Source organism: Erpetoichthys calabaricus, chromosome 16, assembly GCF_900747795.2.
Source record: "Erpetoichthys calabaricus chromosome 16, fErpCal1.3, whole genome shotgun sequence".
In the NCBI taxonomy this organism is placed as follows: Eukaryota; Metazoa; Chordata; class Cladistia; order Polypteriformes; family Polypteridae; genus Erpetoichthys; species Erpetoichthys calabaricus.
Window position 1 is genome coordinate 5,303,902 of NC_041409.2, and position 19,804 is coordinate 5,323,705.

Here is a 19,804-nt window from a genome sequence, read left to right on the forward strand (position 1 = left end):
GTAAAAGTTAGCGCTGAAGGGATAAAAGTCTGTGGTGGACGTTACTTTTCCTCGCACACGGATGGACATTCACGTCAACATGTCATTTGAATGATTTTTTTATTCAAAAATCCAACAATAAAACAAAAAATAATTCAAATAAAGTTTTATTCAAGAATAAAACTGAATAAAAAATAATTCAAATTCTTTTTTATTCAAAAATCCAAGAATAAAACTGAATTTAAAAAATCTTTTAAATGACATGTTGATATGAATGTCCATGTGCAAGGAACAGTAACATCTTTGACAAGTACCATAACTTTACACAGGATGTTACAGGCTCACATCAAATGTACGTTTTTGTCAGATGATGATAATAGTTCACTACTCAAAGTGCTAAATACACAGAAGATGCGGGATTTGAACCTGTTACCTCACCATTGCTAAACAGTAGCTTATCCACTGCACAGAGCCACGTTACCACTGTGACAGAGAGGTTAGGAGCACACGCTGATACAGCACATTGACGTACCCACCACGTGACAAACCAACTTAGGATCCCAGATTAGGACCCCGAGTGCAGCCATGCAATGGGTGACACCTCAGCACCACACTAGTTCAGATGGAATGGAACCAGTGGGAGGCTTTTTATGGTGGCTGAAGTGCCAATCCTGCCACCCACCTCCAGGTTTTCCCTGCAAGTTGGAGGACGTGCTTGCAGGGCTGGTTGCAGATTAACGTCATACCCAGGACGGAGCAATTGCAGGTTAAGGGCCTTGCTCAGAGGCCCAATGGAGTGGAGTCACTTCTGGTGTTTACGGGATTCAAACCAGCAACCATACGATTACCAGTGCAGATCCGTAGCCTCAGAGCCACCACTCCAGTCACTGTGACCACTGGTTGAAAGTGAAACACGCAAGCACAGACGTATGCAAACGTTTTTTTACTTTGTACCGACTGATAGTTGGGCTTCAGCAACATGTCAATTGAACAACTTCTCTTTGTTCAGTTTTACTCTTGACTAAAGACATACTTGTTTTGTTACACCTCTTGTGAAAGCGTTTCATGGACATTTGGACTTCACACATCCTACACTTTTTTCTAAAACGTTTTCTGTTTTAGCCGTGTGTTCAGCATTTCTTGCCTCGCGTTTCCTCGGCCATTTTATATTTACACAGATGGTTGTAGACACGGAACACACATGAAGTGCATGAATGTCAAATCTCTGTATTTCCTAATCCTACCTTTACTCTGAGCACCCCAGTTGTGTCTTTCACTTTGTGTTTTCACCTCGTAATCGTCCTGTTACCTCAGTACATGTGACATCGACATTCAGCGTTCATTTTCTGCAAAGAATTAGCCAATTCTTCTTTTAGAAGTCTAAAGTACAGTATGTGTTGTGAAGCCGAGTTGGAGCTCCACCAGTGTTGTGTGGATACTTGCGATTGTCTGCCCATCCCTCTGTGTGTCCATTTTTTCCTCTTAATATTATTTCTCTCTTTCTTTAAGGGAACGTATATCTACTTTGACTATGAGAAGTGGGGCCAGCGGAAAAAGGAAGGATTCACATTTGAGTATCGTTACCTGGAGGACCGGGACTTGCAGTGACTGAGCCGAGAGGGGTCCAGGATACCCAGACAAAAAGTGCACAGCTGACCTGCCCAGAACTGATCCGAAATACAACTACACACCAGCCTCCGTCTGCGTTGCCCATCCTCTGCTACCTATCTTGTGGATAGGGGGGAAGATGTCAAGGCTGGCAGACAATTGAGTTGTGAGATGCGGCACGCATCTAGTGGAATGGCAAGTGGACTAGAACTTTGGCTTTTTTTTATTTTATTTTTTTTATTCTATTTTGGAAAAAAATATAGCCCTCATTCTGGTGGGAGGGCTAATTTAAGTAAATAAATGAAAACAACAAACTGGCTGTATCATAATTAAAGAGAAGTTAATTTTCACAAACTGCTGTTGACTGTTTCTGATGATATCGACTCTTCGGCTTTTCTAGTGTTCATTCATTTCATGGCGGATTTCATCTGCGGCCTCGTAGGATTTCCATTGTGGAGATGTGGCTGGCAGCTCCTCAGCTTGAATTAGACACAAGTGGCTTTACTTCACTGGTTTAAAAATCCTAACGTTGAATGTGCAATGTCCCAATTGAAAGCCAAAGTGTTATTTAAACGTGAAAATAACACCACAATGTCCGTTAAACTGATTCTTCTTCTCTGTATCCGTCATTTTATTTAAATAAGAAATGTATTCTTATACAAAGCTCATTTTAAGTGATACTTGACAGTTATTTCAGCACATCCCAATCTGAATAACGATACCTGAGATAATTGTGTATTCTGATACTCGCTTAACAGGTAGAATAACCCAGAAATGTTAGTAGAAGAGTTTGGTTGCTTGTAAGCGTAATGTCCCAGATAGGCCTTATGGAGGTGCAGGCCGTTGTCTGGCCAGGTGAGGATGGTACTGGCTACTGTAAGGCCTGCTTCGCTCATCGACTTCCTTCTCCTCCTCCTGCTGCTTTGTTTCGGTTCTCTTGGTAAGTAGACTCTGGGCCCGAGCTCTTTCTGATGCCTCCCTCTGCAGCCGCTCCTGTCTCATACGTTCCAAAGAATTGCTGGAATTAAAGAGATGTTGTTAAGTCAGTTTGATTTTTATTATCTACAGCTGAATGGTTAAATCAGGCAAAATTTAAAGTGCAAATCTGTAGCTTTGATTGAATAATTGAGATAACATCCAAGATCTCTGTGTGTAATTTGTTTTGTATACATGAAACATTTTTACATACATGGAGACTTCTTCAACTACTTGTGACTCCTAAGAGTTCATGCTACAGATTTAGGCGTTAGTCTCGTTACAAACTGTAAAGAAACAACATGACTAAAAATTCACTGTAAAACACAGCAGGAGTGCCAAGTAATGACGAGAGGGGCAGTGGTGCATTTTAAGTTTGGGGTACTCTACAGTTTACTGTCGTTTTAAACTTCTACCTCTTCATAGTCAAGTCAAGTTGGGCAGCATGCACTGGTACAGTGTGTTGCCGCACCCACTACACGTCGAAACAGCTCGGGATCCCGGTTGGCAACCCACCAGGCAGACACGCGGTCCAGTCCTACCCTCTGGAAATGACCCTCTATCTGCCACAGCCAGGTGTTAGGTGGGCGACCCCTTGGTCTGGTCCAGCCACTCGGGTCCCCAACAATGAGGGTCTTATGAGCTGGATCACCCTCGGGGAAAACGCGCCACATGGCCGTAACTGACGCTCCCTCACAATGCAGGTCATGTGCCTCATTCAGGACTCCATGAGCAACACAAAGTCAAACCAGCGGTACCCAAGGAGTACCAAAGGAGTCCAGTCTTCATCTCAGGTCACTGGATAGCGTCCATGTCTCACAACCATATAGTAAGACAGGAAGCACCAGGACACTAAAGACTTGGACCTTCGTCCTTTTGTATAGATATCAGGAGCGCCACACACCCCTGTCCAGCGACCTCATGACCCCCCCACGCTCTCCCAATCCGTCTACTGACTTCATAGGATGAGTCACCAGAGACACGAATGTCACTGCCCAGGTAAGTAAACCTCTCAATGACACGGTCGACGCTCTCTCCGCAGACAGACAGACAGACAGACTGCTGATGGCCGTGTCTAAGAGGTCATTAAAGGCCTCTTCATAGAAGTTCTGTTTAATCACAGCCATCAATGAGTACAAGTTAGCAGCGGTTGGACTGACCGAGCTGTCATTTATACACGAGTGTAACAATCTCTACGTGGCATTGACTGACCCTTAAACCTCCTCAAGTCAAGTTTGACCCTGGTTTCTGTTTGAAATCTGCAGCCTAAATTTAATTTGTTTAGAATTACAATTTGTATCTGCAGTTCCTCCAATGTAATGAAAAAGTAAACATCCCATTATTTGTACACCTTCAAAAAATAATCGTACCGCGTCACGTCTTTCAGGCCAGTTCTGGCCCACTGTTGACTTTACAGGATTTTAGGCTCGTTAGTTTGTTCACAATCCATAGAAACGTCTTCCATGATATCCATTCTAACTCTGGGTCATATTTTGTATTTCTTAACGTATCGTAACGACGTGTGGGGTGAAATGTGAAGTCTAATAAGAGTGTCAGAGTGGTGTCAAAAACAGACCTGCAAGGCACAGAATTGAATCCACAGCCGAGGACGCTGTAAGGCGATGTGGAATTCTGTAAACTCAGAGGGAGGAAAGGAGAAGCGAATTTCAGCGGACGCCGTTTATCAGTAGCTGTCTTTATAAACGACCAACCAACCAAACCGTGAAATCTACTAGCATGTGTACCACCCAGGAATCTCATTTCAGACAACACAGCGTAGAAGGAATAATGGTGACAGTCCGCCACTTCCTAGTTAGTCCTGCTGCTCAGAGCGCCGCACCAGAAGGCCATTCGCTCTTCGTTTTCGTCCTTTCCATTCGAGTGATGTGCTGTAAACTGTGACTGACTGCTGTTCGGTTTTCTTAAAACATGTTTGAAAGAATACTGAAAAGATTAGTATCCAGTAATACTGAAATGAAAAATATCCATTAATGCAAAATGGCCGATAGTAACAAATCAGTACCGGCGTTACCGTATACAAGGAGAAAACTGAAATACGTTCCTCATCTTGTTAATTAATACACACCAACTTGTTAAAATGATATAAATGAGAACTTGGAAAGGAACTGAAAGGGAATATGAAAGGTGAAAATTATCTTTTAGAGTTTTTATAATTCAAGTCAGCTGTAACGTGCGCTCAGTGTGTCGTGTGTTGTGCCGTTTGTCATCTTGTTCTGTCTTTGCTCAGCGTGGCCATTGTGTTCCTTACAGCATTGCATGCTCAGCGACTCTGAGCTCCTGCTCGCAGATCAACTGCACTTCCATTACTAAACCCATCCTGTGGTACTCAATAGTCTACATGGGCGCAGAGGAGGGAGGTCGTGTTTCACTAACATACTGGAATTCTGGGAGGAAGCAACACAAGGATGTGATCAAAGTGGAGCAGATGAGATTAGTTACTGGACTTGCAGAAAGCATTTGATAAGGTGCCACGTGAGAAGGTGGGCATCAAACTAAAAGAGGTGGCAGTTCAGGGGGATGTTTTTAGATGGGTGCAGACACAGGAGGCAGAGGGTGATGGTGTGAGGATCCTCATCAGAACTGGCCGATGTGAAGAGTGGTGACCAGCAGGGGTCAGTGCTGGGGCTGCTGCTATTTTTAATATCTACTGTATACAGTAAATGACTTAGAATATACAGTAAGTAACAAGCTGGTTAAGTCTGCAGATGACACCAAGTAGGGTTGTGTATTGACGAGAATCTCACAATATGATCCATATCATCATTCAGTGGTTATGACTCAATAGATTGCGATACTGTAAGCAAGGCAAAATATTGCAATTTTTTTAATCCAATTTTAGGAAAACCGTCATAATATTAAAAAAACACCCGCCATGTGCATAAAGCCGAGTATAAATGTTTACTTTTTTATGCCGTCAGAGCAGTGGGGTCTGTAACGTTAAACATCAAACTACTACTATTATTTGTGCAATCTGAGCAGAGGAATTAACATGTGCCTGTGTCAGTAAAAAATAAAAGTGAACGCTTTAAAGGTTTACTGTATGCCACGGAACTTCAAGTAGGCAATAAAAGAAAATGCCAAGTCCTGTAACACCCAACATCCATCACAGCACGGCAGTCTGAACAAAGGAATTAACATTTGTCTATCAGTAAAAAAATAAATAAATAAATAAGGATTCTTTAGGTAAACAAATTAAGATAATAAGAAAAATGATAAACAGTGTTACCAATATATACTGTACACACACACACACACACATAAATATATTAAATTCTGCTTTAAAGGTTCACATTCTGTTCTAGTATGTATGCCAGTTTTTAAATTCTCGGTCTCAAGTAGTTAATAAAAGAAAATGGACCGTCTCTGTAACATCGGCATCATAACATTATTATTTCTGCTTCTCCATCCATCATCCAACCTGCTATATCCTAACTACAGGGTCACGGGGGTCTGCTGGAGCCAATCCCAGACAGCACAGGGTGCAAGGCAGGAAACAAACCCCGGGCAGGGCGCCAGCCCACTGCAGGGCACACACACACAAACACACACCAATGCACCAAACCTGCATGTCTTTGGACTGGGAGGAAACCCACGCAGACACGGGGAGAAAATGCAAACTCCACACAGGGAGGTCCGGGAAGAGAACCCGTGTCTCCTTACTGCCAGGCAGCAGCGCCACCCTACATCTGCTTATATCAATGGAAATTGAAAGTGCTTACAGGATTCCTACACAAACCACATATACAGATGGTGAACATTCTCAGATCCTTACCTTGGATTGCACGTTACAAAAGGTTTTATGCATATCAGCGATTATTTTTTAATATCACGGGTTTTGTGGCTAAAGATGAGCTGGAAACATGGCGAGCTTTCAGGACACTCCTGTGGGTGGTAACGATGAAAACTCTCTGCAGAGACGCTTGTGCTAGGAGTGCTCGGCAAACGCTTTGCTACTCTGGATAACGGAGTCTTCATTCTCTACAGCACGGAGAAGGCGCATATCTTTACAGACAACTGAGTTCAGGTCGCTGCCGACTTCGGTGTGTGAATTTGTTCCAAAATGAGTTGAGAAGGACCCACTTGTTTAATGTTTGCCGTTTGTTGCTCCTTTAAAGTTTTGCAGATGCCATGGCTCTTGTCGAACTCCTTAGTGCCTTCTATATTGTGGTAGCCAAAGTGAGCCCACACTTCTGCTCCGTATGCCATGGGAGAAGGCGGAACGCCTCTGGATTCACCACCGGTGTAACTGCCCGATCTGCGCACACGTGTGTATTGAGAGCCTGCAGACATCAGTGGTGCGGCCGTGCGCTACTTCATGTCTCAGTTTACGTTATGCTAGCTGAAGACAGATTACAACGGTGCTACCTGGTGTTCAGGGGTTTAAACCCAACACAAAAAGAAACACCGTGTGCCTTGAATCTTTGCATGTAAACTAGTAATTCAAACTCAATGTGATGTTCTTGAGAATCGATACCGTATCACAAAACATAATGTTGTAATACTCAAGTGTATTGATATTTTTGACACCCTAATGCCAAGTTAGGTGGATTGGCAGATAATCTGCCATCCGTTGAATCATTACAGAGGGACGTGGACAGCACACAGGCGTGGGCAGATTTGTGGCAGAGGACACTTAATGTCAGTAAATGTAGGAAGTGAAAATGGGAGGTCTGAAAATCGAGAGTCCACCTTATGAGAAGGAATTAGGAGTCGTAGTGCAGTCTACGCTATCAACTGGCAGACAATGTTCAGAAGCCATTAAGAAGGCTCACAGAATGTCAGGTTATATAGCGCCTTGATGTGTGGAGTACAAGTCACAGGAGGTTCTGCTCAAGCTTTATAACACACTGGCGAGGCCTCATCTGGAGTACTGGGTGCAGTTTTGGTCTGCAGGCTACAAAAAGGATATAGCAGCACAAGAGAAGGTCCAGAGAAGAGCGACTAGGCTGATTCAGGGCTACAGGGGATGAGTTATGAGGAAAGATTAATAGAGCTGAGCCTTTACAGTTTAAGCTTAAGAAGATTAAGAGGTGACCTGACTGAAGTGTTTAAAATTATGAAGGGAATTAGTGCAGTGGATCAAAGCCATTACATAAAAATGGGTTCATCAAGAACATGGGGACACAGTTGGAAACTTGTTAATGGTAAGTTTCACACAAACATTAGGAACTTCTTCTGTACACATTGAGCCCTAGACATCTGGAATAAGTGACCAAGCAGTGTGGTAGACACTAAGACTTGAGGGACTTTCAAAACTCAAATTAATGTTATTTTAGAAGAATTAAGTTGATAGGAATGGCGAGCAACTTTATTAGGCAGAATGGCCTGTTCTCGTCTAGATTGTTCTAATGTTCTAGGTTTATACCGTTGTGCTCAGAGGTTTTCCTGGCAGAATCTGTGAACTATTGGCTATTGTTTGGAAAAACAGAAGTAATCCTGCTGAGAGCTTTCCTTATAATTAGAGTGTGTGGTCAGGTGAAGCGATGTATTACCACATAATTGTGTCTGCCCTTTTGAAATCCTAATGATAGTCGAAATCACCCAAAAGGGCCTAATGAAAAGTTCACACACCCTTCCTTGAATGTTGGGGCTGATGATATACACACAAGTTGACACACACAGGTTCAAAGTAAGGGGAATTAAGGGAGAGATTTGTAACCTCTTGGGATTGTAATCAGCGTCTGCGTATAAATAGTCCATTTAAATTCATGCAGAGCTCCGCTGACTTTGCTGGATACTGGGCCACGGGGAAAGCAAAGAACAGTCAAAGTAGCTGAGAAAAGCTCGTTGATTTGTATAAATCAGTAAAAGGATATAAAAAGATATCCGGAGATCTGAAAATGCCTGTCAGTAGTGTTCAAACTCGGATAAAAAAGGAGAAAGTTAGGAGTTCTGTTGTTCACAAGCCACAGTCAGGTAGACCAACCAAGATCTCAGCCACAACTGCCAGGATCATTTGTCAAGCTGCCACTACAGCTGAGATAAGGGCTTCTCTGCAAACAAGTGGCATTGCTTTTTCAAGATGCACAATAAGGAGTTAAGGTGGTCAAGTTGCAAGAAAAAAAAAAACGTGCCAATGCCACACAAGAGCCCACTTACAAGCCTCCAAACTTCTGGAACAAAGTCCTTTGGAGTGAAGAGACCAAAACTGAACTTTATGGTCACAACCACAAACCCTATGTTTTGGAGAGGATGCAATAAGGCCCGTGGCAAAAAGTCCACCATCCCTAAAGTGATGCATGGAGGTGGATCTCTGATGTTCTGGGGGTGTGTGAGCTACAGCAGCACAAGTAACTTAGTGAAAATCGATGGCAAGATGAACTCAGCATGTTACCAGAAAATATTGGAGGACAACTTGCATTCCTCTGTCCAGGAGCTGCGCATGGGACGCACTTGGATCTTCCAAAATGACACTAATCTAAAATACAAGGCCAAGTTGACCCCTCAGTGGCTAGAGCAGAGAAGAGTGAAGGAGCTGGAATGGCCATCACAGTCTCCTGACCTCGATATCATTGAGCCACTTTGTGGAGACATCAAAAACGTGCAGTTCATGCAAGACAACCCAAGAATTTACAGGACCTGGGGGCTTTTCTCCAAGAAGAATGGGCAGCTCCACCACCTGAGAAAATCAAGGGCCTCATCCACAACTCTCACAAAAGACTGCATGCCATCATTAACGCTAAAAGGGGGTAATACATGCTATTAGGAACTAAGGGTATGCAAACTTTTGAACAGGGACCATCTCATTATGTTCCTTATTGCTATGTTTTATTTAATGGTTGTGCTGTTCTAAGCTGCCTTAAAGTTTAATTTGGACTCCATTAAAAGTAAAGGAAATATGTTTTGCCTGATCAGTCACCTTTTCTTTAAAGAATGTGTCACACACGTGCGCATGGGAGACAGCTAAAGGGCTTGAGGGACGGCAGTTCTGAAACAGGCCGGGACGTGGCAGAGTGCACTGACTCTTTTTCTCTCTTCCCTGTAGACCATTCCCAGGAGATCCCATCTGCCTCTCTTGACGTCACTTCTGGGACCGAACCAATGGAAGGAGACCTTACTGGCTCCGACCCCTGTGATGTCACGTCTGGGGTCGAACCAATGGCTAACGAATATGGGCCCGATCCTTATGACCTCACCTCCTATCTTCCCCTTTCCCCTGTTTGTCAGTCTTGTTTTGGACTCAGTTGTGTGCACATCAGTGCTGTCGTTGATTAAGAAAACGACTTTGCAGCCAGGACACCAGAATATACGGGTGGCTGCCCCAAACCTTTTTCTGTGTATGTCTCAGTTTTGTGACAAATGGTAAACAGCTTACAAATTCGGCCAGGGGACGTAAACCTATGAGCTCAAGTGTATCAGTTAAAGGAGCTGCGCCAATTCCTGTGTAATTAATAAGTTCATACATTTACCTGCAAGTTCATATCATTGATTCTTTACAATAATAATCAGCAAATTATATTTGATCAAACAATTCAGACTTGTGTATGCTTACATAATTGCTTTTGTCGTCCACTTATTGCCAAAGAAGTGACTGTTTTTTGTTGTTGCTGTTAAGATACTTCTATAGTTACCTAAAACAGCGTTTCTCAGCCTTTAAGTATTTGCGTCCCGAGTTTTCATAACAGTTTTAATTGCGCCCCCCTAACGTTTTTTTGAAACCCTAATAAAATATATTCCTATATTTGTTGCTGCTGATACACCGCTACAAGTTTAAAATTTTCCTACGAATAGCGAAATTACGCCACACATGGCAACATTCGCGCCCCCTTTTTTGTTACTTCGCCCCACAGTTTGAGAACCGCTGCCTTAAAGCAACAAGCGATGGGTGGCGCTGTGTGAGCTGCCCAGGTACCTTTTTTGCTCCCCCCAGTATCTGACTCGCTTGCATTGGGTATCTGAGTGGTTTCCAAGTCAGTAAAGAGAAAAATATACAAGTCCATGTAACTGTCTTCAAGGTAGGATTGAAGCAATAAAGTCATTCGTAGTTGAGGTTGCTCAGAATGTTTCTCGGTTTTAAGGTCGATGAGTCTGCATATTTGCCAATGTGTTTCAATAGTTGATTTTGAAATTTGAAAACTTTGTACAGGGCGAAAGTGTTCAAGATATTTGAACGAAAACTGAACTTGCTGAGTAAGCGTACTACATTTCAACAAAATTGGTCTACAGGGCCAAGTTGTCTCCTGCAGATGGACAGACAGACAAACATGGCTATAGCAATAGGTGCTTTGTGAATTACATACGAACGCACCTAAAAACCAAAACTTGTTAATCTGTTGGAATTAAAATCAAAAGTAACATTTACAACAGAAAAGGTGCTGGTGTGGGCGGCGCGTTCTTAAAGTCGTAATAATGGAGGTGACTCTACCTGAACAGACGTGTAGTGAAACGTTGCGTCTGTGGGGTTACAGAGCTACGGTTTGTATTGCCACCATTGTACTTGTGGGTGATCCCTTCACAGCCACAAAAATTCTTCTGTCTGCCAGCTTTGTTTTAAATCGCAACAAACTACAGCAAAATCTGATCTTTGTTTTACACTTGTTTAAAGACCTCGGAGTCTAGTAGACTTTATGGCTTCCCTCTTTGTTTAGCAGTGGCGTGTAGGCTAAAGTCATCTTGAGGCTGAAGATGCTTACTGTATGTACAAAGCAGGATTACATTTAAATGGCCATTTAACAAGCATGAATATATTCTGTCACTCACCTTGCTGCTCCGCTAACTTTGTCTTCTCGTCTCTTTTCCCCCTTCTTCTCTCGTTTATTCTCCTGTTTCTCTGACCTTTTCTTCTTCAGCATGCTTTCCATTTCATGCAGAGGGTCCAAATAAGCCTTTAACTTAGCGTCCTTCTTTTCTTTTCTGCTTTGCTGATCTAGGTAGTTTAAAATGAATACAAGTTAGCATGGTTTTAACTTAAGAAACCCTTTGTTTAAGGTTTCTGAAATTGTCTCTTCCCTACTGTTAATTCATAATTACCTCTGAACAGAACAACTGCCATGGGGACTGTTAATTGTATATCTTCTTTTATTAATCCTTACACTGTGTGTCTCTAACATTGTGCGCATGTGTTCACTAAGATTCCATCAAAGGTAATTTCCATTCTAGATGAACATTCGTACTGCAGAATTCAAGCCACCTAACTTCAAATGAAAGTTGAGAAGACAACATGTCTAGTTATTTCATGTGGAAACCCCACTCCCACATTCTTAAGCTTGCAGCTGCTCGAGCGGCCCTTACGTTTGTGAGTTTACCGTTGACTTTGTGTGTTCTCCCACGTCAGTGTGTGTGTGGTTTTGTCCTCGTGTTCTCGTTTGTTTAGTTTGTTTTCTTCCACATTCCCAAAGACATCTGTGTTAGGTTAGGTGGCGACTCCAAATGAATCCTTTGTCTGCTTGCCTTGCAGCCTGTCCAGGTTTGGGTCCAGCCTGAACGAACTGGTTGGACGATGTCATATGGCGGCTCAAAACCAACATCTGTTTCATACAAAGGGAAGCAATGGAAGGGTGAATCAAAACTTCTTCTTCTTTCAGCTGCTCCTGTTAGGTGTTGCCACAGCGGATCATCTGATTCCATCTCTTCCTGTCCTCCTCATCTTGCTCTGTCACACCCATCACTTGCATGTCCTCTCTCTCCATATCCATAAACCTTCTCACAGGCCTTCCTCTCTTCCTTTTGCCAGAAGGGTAAATCAAAACGGAAAGACAATTTCAAATTAAGCTGTAGCCACAACAGATAGAAGCTGACACAATAAAACACGTTTGCAAAGCCTTCTTTGGGCCGAGGGAATGAAACTTGCAGAAATAAACTGAAGGATCTTGGCTTGTGCAGATCACTAAGCTGTTTGGGTACCCATCTTGCACAAACTTCATGGCATCTAAAATCGTCACACACTCTTTACATTTACTTATTTGGCTGACACCTTTATCCAAATCGACTTAACAACATTTATGATGCAACTGGTTAATAAGCTTCTTTTGGTTTTCCAGTTGGGGCACAGGCAGGTCAGATGACTTGCTCAGGGTCACACAGGGTGAGCAGCAGGATTTGAACCCACAGCCTCAGGGTTTGAAGTCCAAAGCCTTAACCACTACACCACACTGCCTGTCCACTGTTGCTGCACATTTGGATAACGTAATCCATTGGCCTTCTCTGATGAAGGAATTCAACATGTTAATGCAGGCTTGTGTGTGCGCGATTGTGATGGGCAACCAGAATGATCTTCGTCAGTTATACTTGTTCTTCTCACTTCAACCCTTTCTACCTGTTCACAAACTTTTCGTTGAATCATACTGTTTTCACTTCTGCACTGAGCCAACATCCTTGGATAAATTTTAGCAGGTTACTACGACATGTTGTTCAACAGTGATGTAATCCCACAGTGGAGAGAAGCGTCCATGTTCATTAGACCTTGGCTTCAACTAGACTAACGTTACAGCGCTGCGGCCTTCTTTCACTACACCACCCTGGCACTCATTCATGCTGTATTAATAGAAAGCTCGGTTCTTAAAGCATCATCTCATACATTCTTTTTAGATATCAGATATTTATTTATTGTATATCTTGTCTGGCTTCTGTTTCATTGTGTTTCACTAAATGTCAATTGAAACTTTCAGTTTATATTATAATTGAAAAGCAAAATGTAGTCTTAACTTTGAATTTTAGATGTAAAACATTATCTTGTAAAGTGTTTTGGATAGAAATATTTAACTCTCGGCTAGACCATAAGATGAGCCCAACAGACATACCAAGCCATTTCTTGACACAACAATTGAAATCAGACCCAAGGCTTTCTGACGGGCTGCTTTGGGACGCCAGCTAGATGGTAGGACCAGGGAGAGAGCATCTCTGAGGCATTACCTCCGCTGGGATGCTATTGGGTAGCCCTCCTGGGCGGCTGTGGTGCCATGGATTCCCGCAGGGCATGCTGGGAGCTGGAGTTTGGTACAGCCCTGTTGGGTTCCATGGGGGATACCACCACACCTGGGAGTGATTCCAGGTAATACTGATGAGCCACATGGAGCACTCCTAGGAGATGAATAAAAAGAGCTGCATCACTCCATTTGTGGAGCCAGAGTCGGGAGGAAGTGGACGAAGCTTGCTGGGAAAGGAGTGGAGGTGGAGAGAAGGAAAAGAGGACTGTGCTGTGTTTTGGGGAACAGAGAAAAGCACTTCGCAGCTGTAAATAAACAAGTGTGCCTGACTGGAACTCGTGTCCTGCCCGTCTGTGTCGGGTTGGGGTGGCTGTACGCACCCCGGTGGTTCACAGCCTCTACACTGCACGTATATCTGGCAATGTTTTTAATTGCAGCATTTATTTGTTCTAGGGCCATCCATCATTGAATGGTAGATACTGTATACAAGTGCCAAATCACCCTTAATGAAGAAGAATAAAAAATCTTATGTTACTCAGTCTCGTAAATGTGATGTGTTAAACCATCCAGTTTTATGCTCACAATGTGCACAATGCACGCATATTTTACTAAAATACCATTGAATACCTCTGGAAATTGAAAAGCAGTTCACAGACAGGAAGCACATTTACATGAGATTGCACTTTTGAACTGAAGAAGTCTGACCCACAAACAAGGGGGTCTTCAAGTCAAAAGCGCTATCCCGTGTAAACGGGCTTCCTGTCTGTGCACTTGGTTCATTCTCCAGAGGGACTGCATGTGGTTTGTATGTTGTAAGCATATGACTGGATCAGTCGACAAGCAGGCCATCTGACACAAGTATCATTTGTAAGGTTTTGTCATGGACGTTTCTTCAAATTGTTCCAGCATTGATCACCAGAGGCTCACATTATATCATTAATAAAATGAATAATAATTAATTAATAATATACATTGTTACAGGTATCTCCGTTCTTCATGAAAACATGAGATACAAAAGAAAAAATGTATCAGCCATCATTACGAACTATACGGCATAAATAAGGTATTTACTTTTTTTCATTTTTGGGGTATTCCTTTAAGACAAAGTCAAACTTGTTGGATGTTGTCGTGGAAAGTCACAGAGATTGGCCTGAATGATTTACTGGGAATGTCACAAGAGTGAGCAGCGCCTGACCGCAGCGATGTCAGTGATTTATGCAAACAAAGTCCACAACCTAGAAAAAAAGTCATGTAGTGTCACAAGGGCTTAAAGCACATGTGCCTGCAAAAGGAATTTTGGCCTCCTAACTTCTTAAATAATTCAAAATCCAAACGTTGGGCTCCCAGTTACTAGACAAGAATTCATGCTGCAGTTTACTAATGAAATCCTAAGTACAAATTCAGACTGACGTACTGTACTTGTGAATTCACAGTGGTAAACGGAAACATGAAATGAAATGACATTTTGTGATTACTACTGTGATGGCTGACAATGTATATATTTTTTTTACTAATACCCTACACTTTGTTTCTAAAGAGCATGGAGAAAAGGGACATTTCAACAGAAATAAACAATTTAAGCACCCTAGTAAGATTCCCTGTCTACATTATTCATGCACCTTCAGTAACCTTCTGTTTCTTCCTGTCATTTTTCCCAGACTCTGTCTCCGGGCACCCATGTTCAGTGGGACTCTGCAGGTACCATGGATTAGTATCTGTCCCAGGAGAAGGGCCAAGGGAAACCAGCAGGCCAATGGCACGCTCTCGTCGTTCCTGTTGGTAATGCAAAGTGCCATTAAAATGGAGCACAGTTTAGACGTCCATCTTCAATACTGCTGTAGGTACTTTACCTTTTCCTGTTGCTTTTCTTTTTCATACTCCTCATTTCCTCTCTTCTCTCCTCTCCGACTGTCATTCACTCCAAACAAGTCCAAATGCTTCGATTTCTCCTGTTGTTGAAGACTGCCGCCTTCTTCCTTCTTACTCTCTGGAGAAGAATGCAAAGTGCGTGCCTTTCTGCGAAGGAATTCAGTTCGGGCCTAAAGCACAAAATACAATGTTGCTAAACTAATCTATTATAATAAAAAAATCTTGGGTCGAGACATGATCTTCTCGGAAGACACTTTGAAGTCCAGTGAGACTACTTGCACGTCACACCCTACTTACAAACAATTTATCGGAGACACTTTAACGTCCCACAAGACAAGGAAGTGAGACAAAAGGACATCTGCTGTACAGGCTTTTACATCATCACTGGGCAGAGCAACATGCGGATCACACAGCACAGCACAAGCAACAGCTGGCTTAAAGGACAGCCCCCCTATGGTGGGGAATAACTCATTCACTACAGCTTTATTACTGGCAAATATCAAGAAATAAAAAACGGATGAAAATGAATGAATTGAAATTAAGAATCTCTTTAAATTGTGTATCCGATTAACCAAACCCAGGTGATGGCGAGCAAAACGAGCAGGCGGCCCCCTAGAACTAAAAAAAAAAAAAAAAACTTCAAGCAGGTTATTCTTACAGTCGTATGAAAAAGTTTAGGACCCCCTCTTAATTCTTTGGGTTTTTGTTTATCATTAGCTGAACTTTCAAAGTAGCAACTGCCTTTTAATATCTGACATGTCTTATGGACACAGTAGGATTACAGCAGTGACATTAAGTTTATTGGATTAACAGAAAATATCTTAAATCATTCTTCAGGCGGATTGAACACTTAAGTGCCAGTTTAAGTGAAAACTTAAAGAAAACGTACTAAGTAATTGCAACACAAACACTGACTTAATCAGTTTTAATGTGAAAAAATGCCAATGAAAGAAGAGAAGAATCGGGTGGAGAAAAGAAGAGTTGCTCAGGAAACAACAAGCGCATCAACCTCTGAGCAAACGAATGGTAAAACATACAGAGAAAGAAAGAGGATGAAAACTAGGAGTGCTCAAGTCAAGAGTATTTATTGCATGTTATCGTGCAGTGCGCCGTTACTGGTATTTTATATTGTTGGTTAGTTTGTTGTTAGATTAAGTTTAATTGCTTTATTCATTGTAATCCATGATTGTAAATGTATGAGTTATTACATCTTTTCACTTTTGTTACCTGTTCTACTCTACTTGCTGAACAATCAGGTCCTAGCTTCATGTTACTCGATTATGTTTACCTCTTTTGTAAGTCACTTTAGATAAAAGCTTCTGCTAAGCAAATACATGTAAATGTAAATGAGATTAATCATAAGGTTGTCAGTGTGGTGCTTGCATGTTCTCCCTGACTTTGACTCCTTTCCACTATAGTTTTCTCTCACATCCCAAAGACGTTTGAGTCGAAGTCTGAGTGGTGACACAAATTACCCCCGATAAAGGACATGGTGACATCCTGTCCAGAGTTGTGCTCCTACCTTGTGCGTGGTGCTGCGTGGATGGGCTCTGCCCCAACACAATTCTACAATCTGGATGAATGGATGGACAGATAATGAAGACTGACTTATCTCAGGTACACATATCACTCCAGCCCGGTGCCTCCATTGTACACAAAAAGGGTCTATTTGCAGACCTGCAGAGCTCTGCCCGTTTACACCACGGCTACAATTAGTGTTGTGAGCGGGTTATCCGAGTCAAATAATGACAACCGATCATCAAGTCGATTCCACGTACTTTGAGCTCCAGGCTGCAGAGATGCCAGGCTGGCTTATCCTCGGATCCTACCTGGGAATGAGCGTCACAAGTATTAATGATGTACGGTTCCTCTTTTTGGCCAGTAGACGTCACTGAACTCCTCAAAGCTCTCAATTGTTCCCCACTATTTTATAGGTTTACTGTATATACAGGTAATCAATATTGTCATGTGTGCAATGTGTTCAGATCTAGGAACACACGGACAGAGTCGTCACTAATACCTTTCACGGAAGGTTTTATGAATCGAGTAAGAAGCTGCATCATAAACCTACACGAACTGCTTTCAGCCCGGTTCATCCTCTATGCTTTCATTCCCAAACTGGACGTTAAGGCACTTTCAAATTGCACTGTATTTCATTTATTTTCTTAGTTACACAATCTACTGAATATTCAATAATTGTGCGAGTTTTGCACATTTCTCTTGCTTGCCTTTGGTTTACGATGTGACGCGACTGTGCATTGACGAGAGCGTAACGCGTAAGTCGAATGTAAACGAGCTTTGACCCAAACTGCGCTCCGTAGCTGTCCCGCCTGCGCTACGCTTACCTCCTGCTCTGCGCGCTCCACCCTCCTCTGGCGGTCGCGCTCTTCTTCGGCGGCCTGCGCTTCGTCTCTTCGGACTCGCGCAACATTATCTTTGTTGCGAACGTGCCAGCTTTTCTTAGGTAGGATGTTCATGTTTTCTGAGTTGCTTCAAAAAGAAACACAATACGTCAAAAATGCTCTCCCCGTCTGTTCTTCCTCACCAGCCACGCTTTAATAAAGTGGAGAATCTTTAAGGCATTGCATCGGTTTAGTGAAAAGCCTTTTAACAGCCAAAAAGGTAAACAATTGAGCTGCCCTCTTGTTCAAGAGTTTTTGTCAGTTATTCCTTTAAGATTGTAGTGCCATCTATTAGTGGGAGGGTGAAGTGATCGTCGTAGTAGCATTACATTCTACTACATAGCTGGAGAAGTAAGTACCTTCCACCAGCCTGGGTAATTTGTTTTCCAACCACAGGAGTGTAATTAATTAAATAAATAATATTTGCTGTAATAATATTTTCAATAAGCGCGTATTGAAGTAACAGGTTCTGTCTTTTTACTTTTATTACTTGACTAGCCACTAGCCCAGTGGTCTCAAACTCCGGTCCTGGAGAGCTGCAGGTTTTCATTCACTTTTCTTAATTAGTGACCAGTTTTTGCTGCTAATTAACTTCTTTTGATTTAGTTTTAATTGACTTGTTCTTGAATTCCCAGACACCTTAATTGTTTCTTTTTCCTTAATTAGCAGCCAAATAATAACGAGATACAAAATGAGCCAAAATATGACCAGCAAACTGTGTCCATCATACAGTATCTGAAAATAAAGAAAGGTGAAGTTTTCAGGAATGTTGATCTGCTCAGGTCCCCAAAACATTTTAACAGCGCTCATAGAAATTCAGAAATGTATGCTATTGCACAAGGAGAGCAGCAACACGCCATAGAATTAAAGAACGGGTTTAATTAACACCAAGAATCGGCGCCTAATTAAGCAACTGGTTGGGGTGAAACTGGTTGGAATTTGAGGCTTTGACATAGTGGCTCACTCACTTCACATTTCATTTCTGCTTGGGTGCCATTTAATGTAAGAAATGAAGCAATTCAGAGCAACAAATCCAAGAAAACATCAATTAAAATGAAAGGAAAAGGAGTTCATTAGCAGCAAAAACAGGTCACCAGTTAAGAAAAGGGTTAGAATGAAAACCTGCAGACACTGCAGCCCTCCAGGACCGGAGTTTGAGACCACTGCTGTAGCCCCTGGTTTCAAAGTGTGTCCCCATCAAAGTCTACTGTAAATAACGTGTTCTCATCAGTTCCCAAAAATTAAATGATATACTGAGGCGATGTCATTTGAATGTTACAATGTGTCTCTCCCTCCAGTTATTTTATGGTTTTTACCCACCTTGTCTTTTGTAATGCTTTTAATTTAAGAATTCTCACCCTGAACACATTTTTAAATGACATTTAGTACTTAATAGCAATTCTCTTCAGCTTTGCATGTGCTGGCACAAGAAACAAACCCTACAGATAATTACTATTTATTATTATCTATGTGCAGACCCCTTCACTTTTTCTAAAGTGCTTTGAGTAGTGAGAAAAACGCTATATAAATGTAAAGAATTATTATTATTAGTTTTATTATGTTGCAGCCTTATGCCAAAATTATTTAACTTCATTTTTTCCCTTCATTATATAACACTCAGTATACTCCGGACTGAAAGAACAAAACATGATTTTTAGATGTGATTGCAAATTTATTAAAAACAGAAAACTGAAATACGACATTAACACAAGTATTCAGTCCCTTTACCCAGTACTCAGTTGAAGCCCCTTTGGGAACGATTACAACGTGAAGTCTTCTGGGTTATGAGACAACAAGCTTCTCACAGCGGGGTTTGTGGATTTCTGCAGACCCTCTCAACTCTTTCTGGTTGGGATGGAGACCTTTGGTGGATGGATGGTTTCAGGTGTCTCCAGAAATGTGGATTGGTTTTAAGTTCAGGCTCTGGCTGGACAACTCAAGGACATTTACAGATTTGTCCCTAAGCCACTCCTGTGTTTTCTTTGCTTTGTGCTTCGGGTCATTGTCTTGTTGAAATGTGAACCTTCAGCCCAGTTTGAGGTCCAGAGTGATTTGGTGTGAGTTTTCATTAAGGAAAACTTGCAC

General features: G+C 42.1%; 2 protein-coding genes across 5 annotated transcripts in view; one reads left to right on the forward strand and one right to left on the reverse strand.

Moving 5' to 3' along the window:
• The window catches only part of LOC114667077 (CCR4-NOT transcription complex subunit 3-like), a 106,982-nt gene extending 105,041 nt beyond the window's left edge, over positions 1 to 1,941 (forward strand). For all 4 annotated transcript variants that reach the window (XM_051920154.1, XM_051920156.1, XM_051920157.1 and 1 more), the window contains exon 18: positions 1,489 to 1,941. In XM_051920154.1, coding sequence (XP_051776114.1) covers positions 1,489 to 1,587 — 99 coding nt within the window. In that variant the 3' untranslated portion in view covers positions 1,588 to 1,941. The remainder of the gene's footprint in view (positions 1 to 1,488) is intronic.
• On the reverse strand, positions 1,805 to 17,996 carry LOC114666607 (leukocyte receptor cluster member 1 homolog). Its single transcript, XM_028821531.2, has 5 exons — positions 17,663 to 17,996; positions 15,299 to 15,487; positions 15,068 to 15,221; positions 11,284 to 11,449; positions 1,805 to 2,605 (listed from the first exon to the last, which is right to left on the reverse strand). The coding sequence occupies exons 1-5, from the start codon at positions 17,792 to 17,794 to the stop codon at positions 2,413 to 2,415; spliced, it is 834 nt and encodes a 277-aa protein (XP_028677364.2). The 5' UTR covers positions 17,795 to 17,996; the 3' UTR covers positions 1,805 to 2,412.
• Between the last annotated feature and the right edge of the window lie 1,808 nt (positions 17,997 to 19,804).

Coding starts and splice junctions, on each gene's coding strand:
- LOC114666607 (XM_028821531.2), bottom strand. CDS start 17,794: ATGAACATCCTACCTAAGAAAAGCTGGCACGTTCGCAACAAAGATAAT. Junction 15,222..15,298: donor AAGAAAAGCAACAGGAAAAG/GTAAAGTACCTA, acceptor CATTACCAACAG/GAACGACGAGAGCGTGCCAT. Junction 2,606..11,283: donor AAAGTTAGCGGAGCAGCAAG/GTGAGTGACAGA, acceptor CTTTAATTCCAG/CAATTCTTTGGAACGTATGA.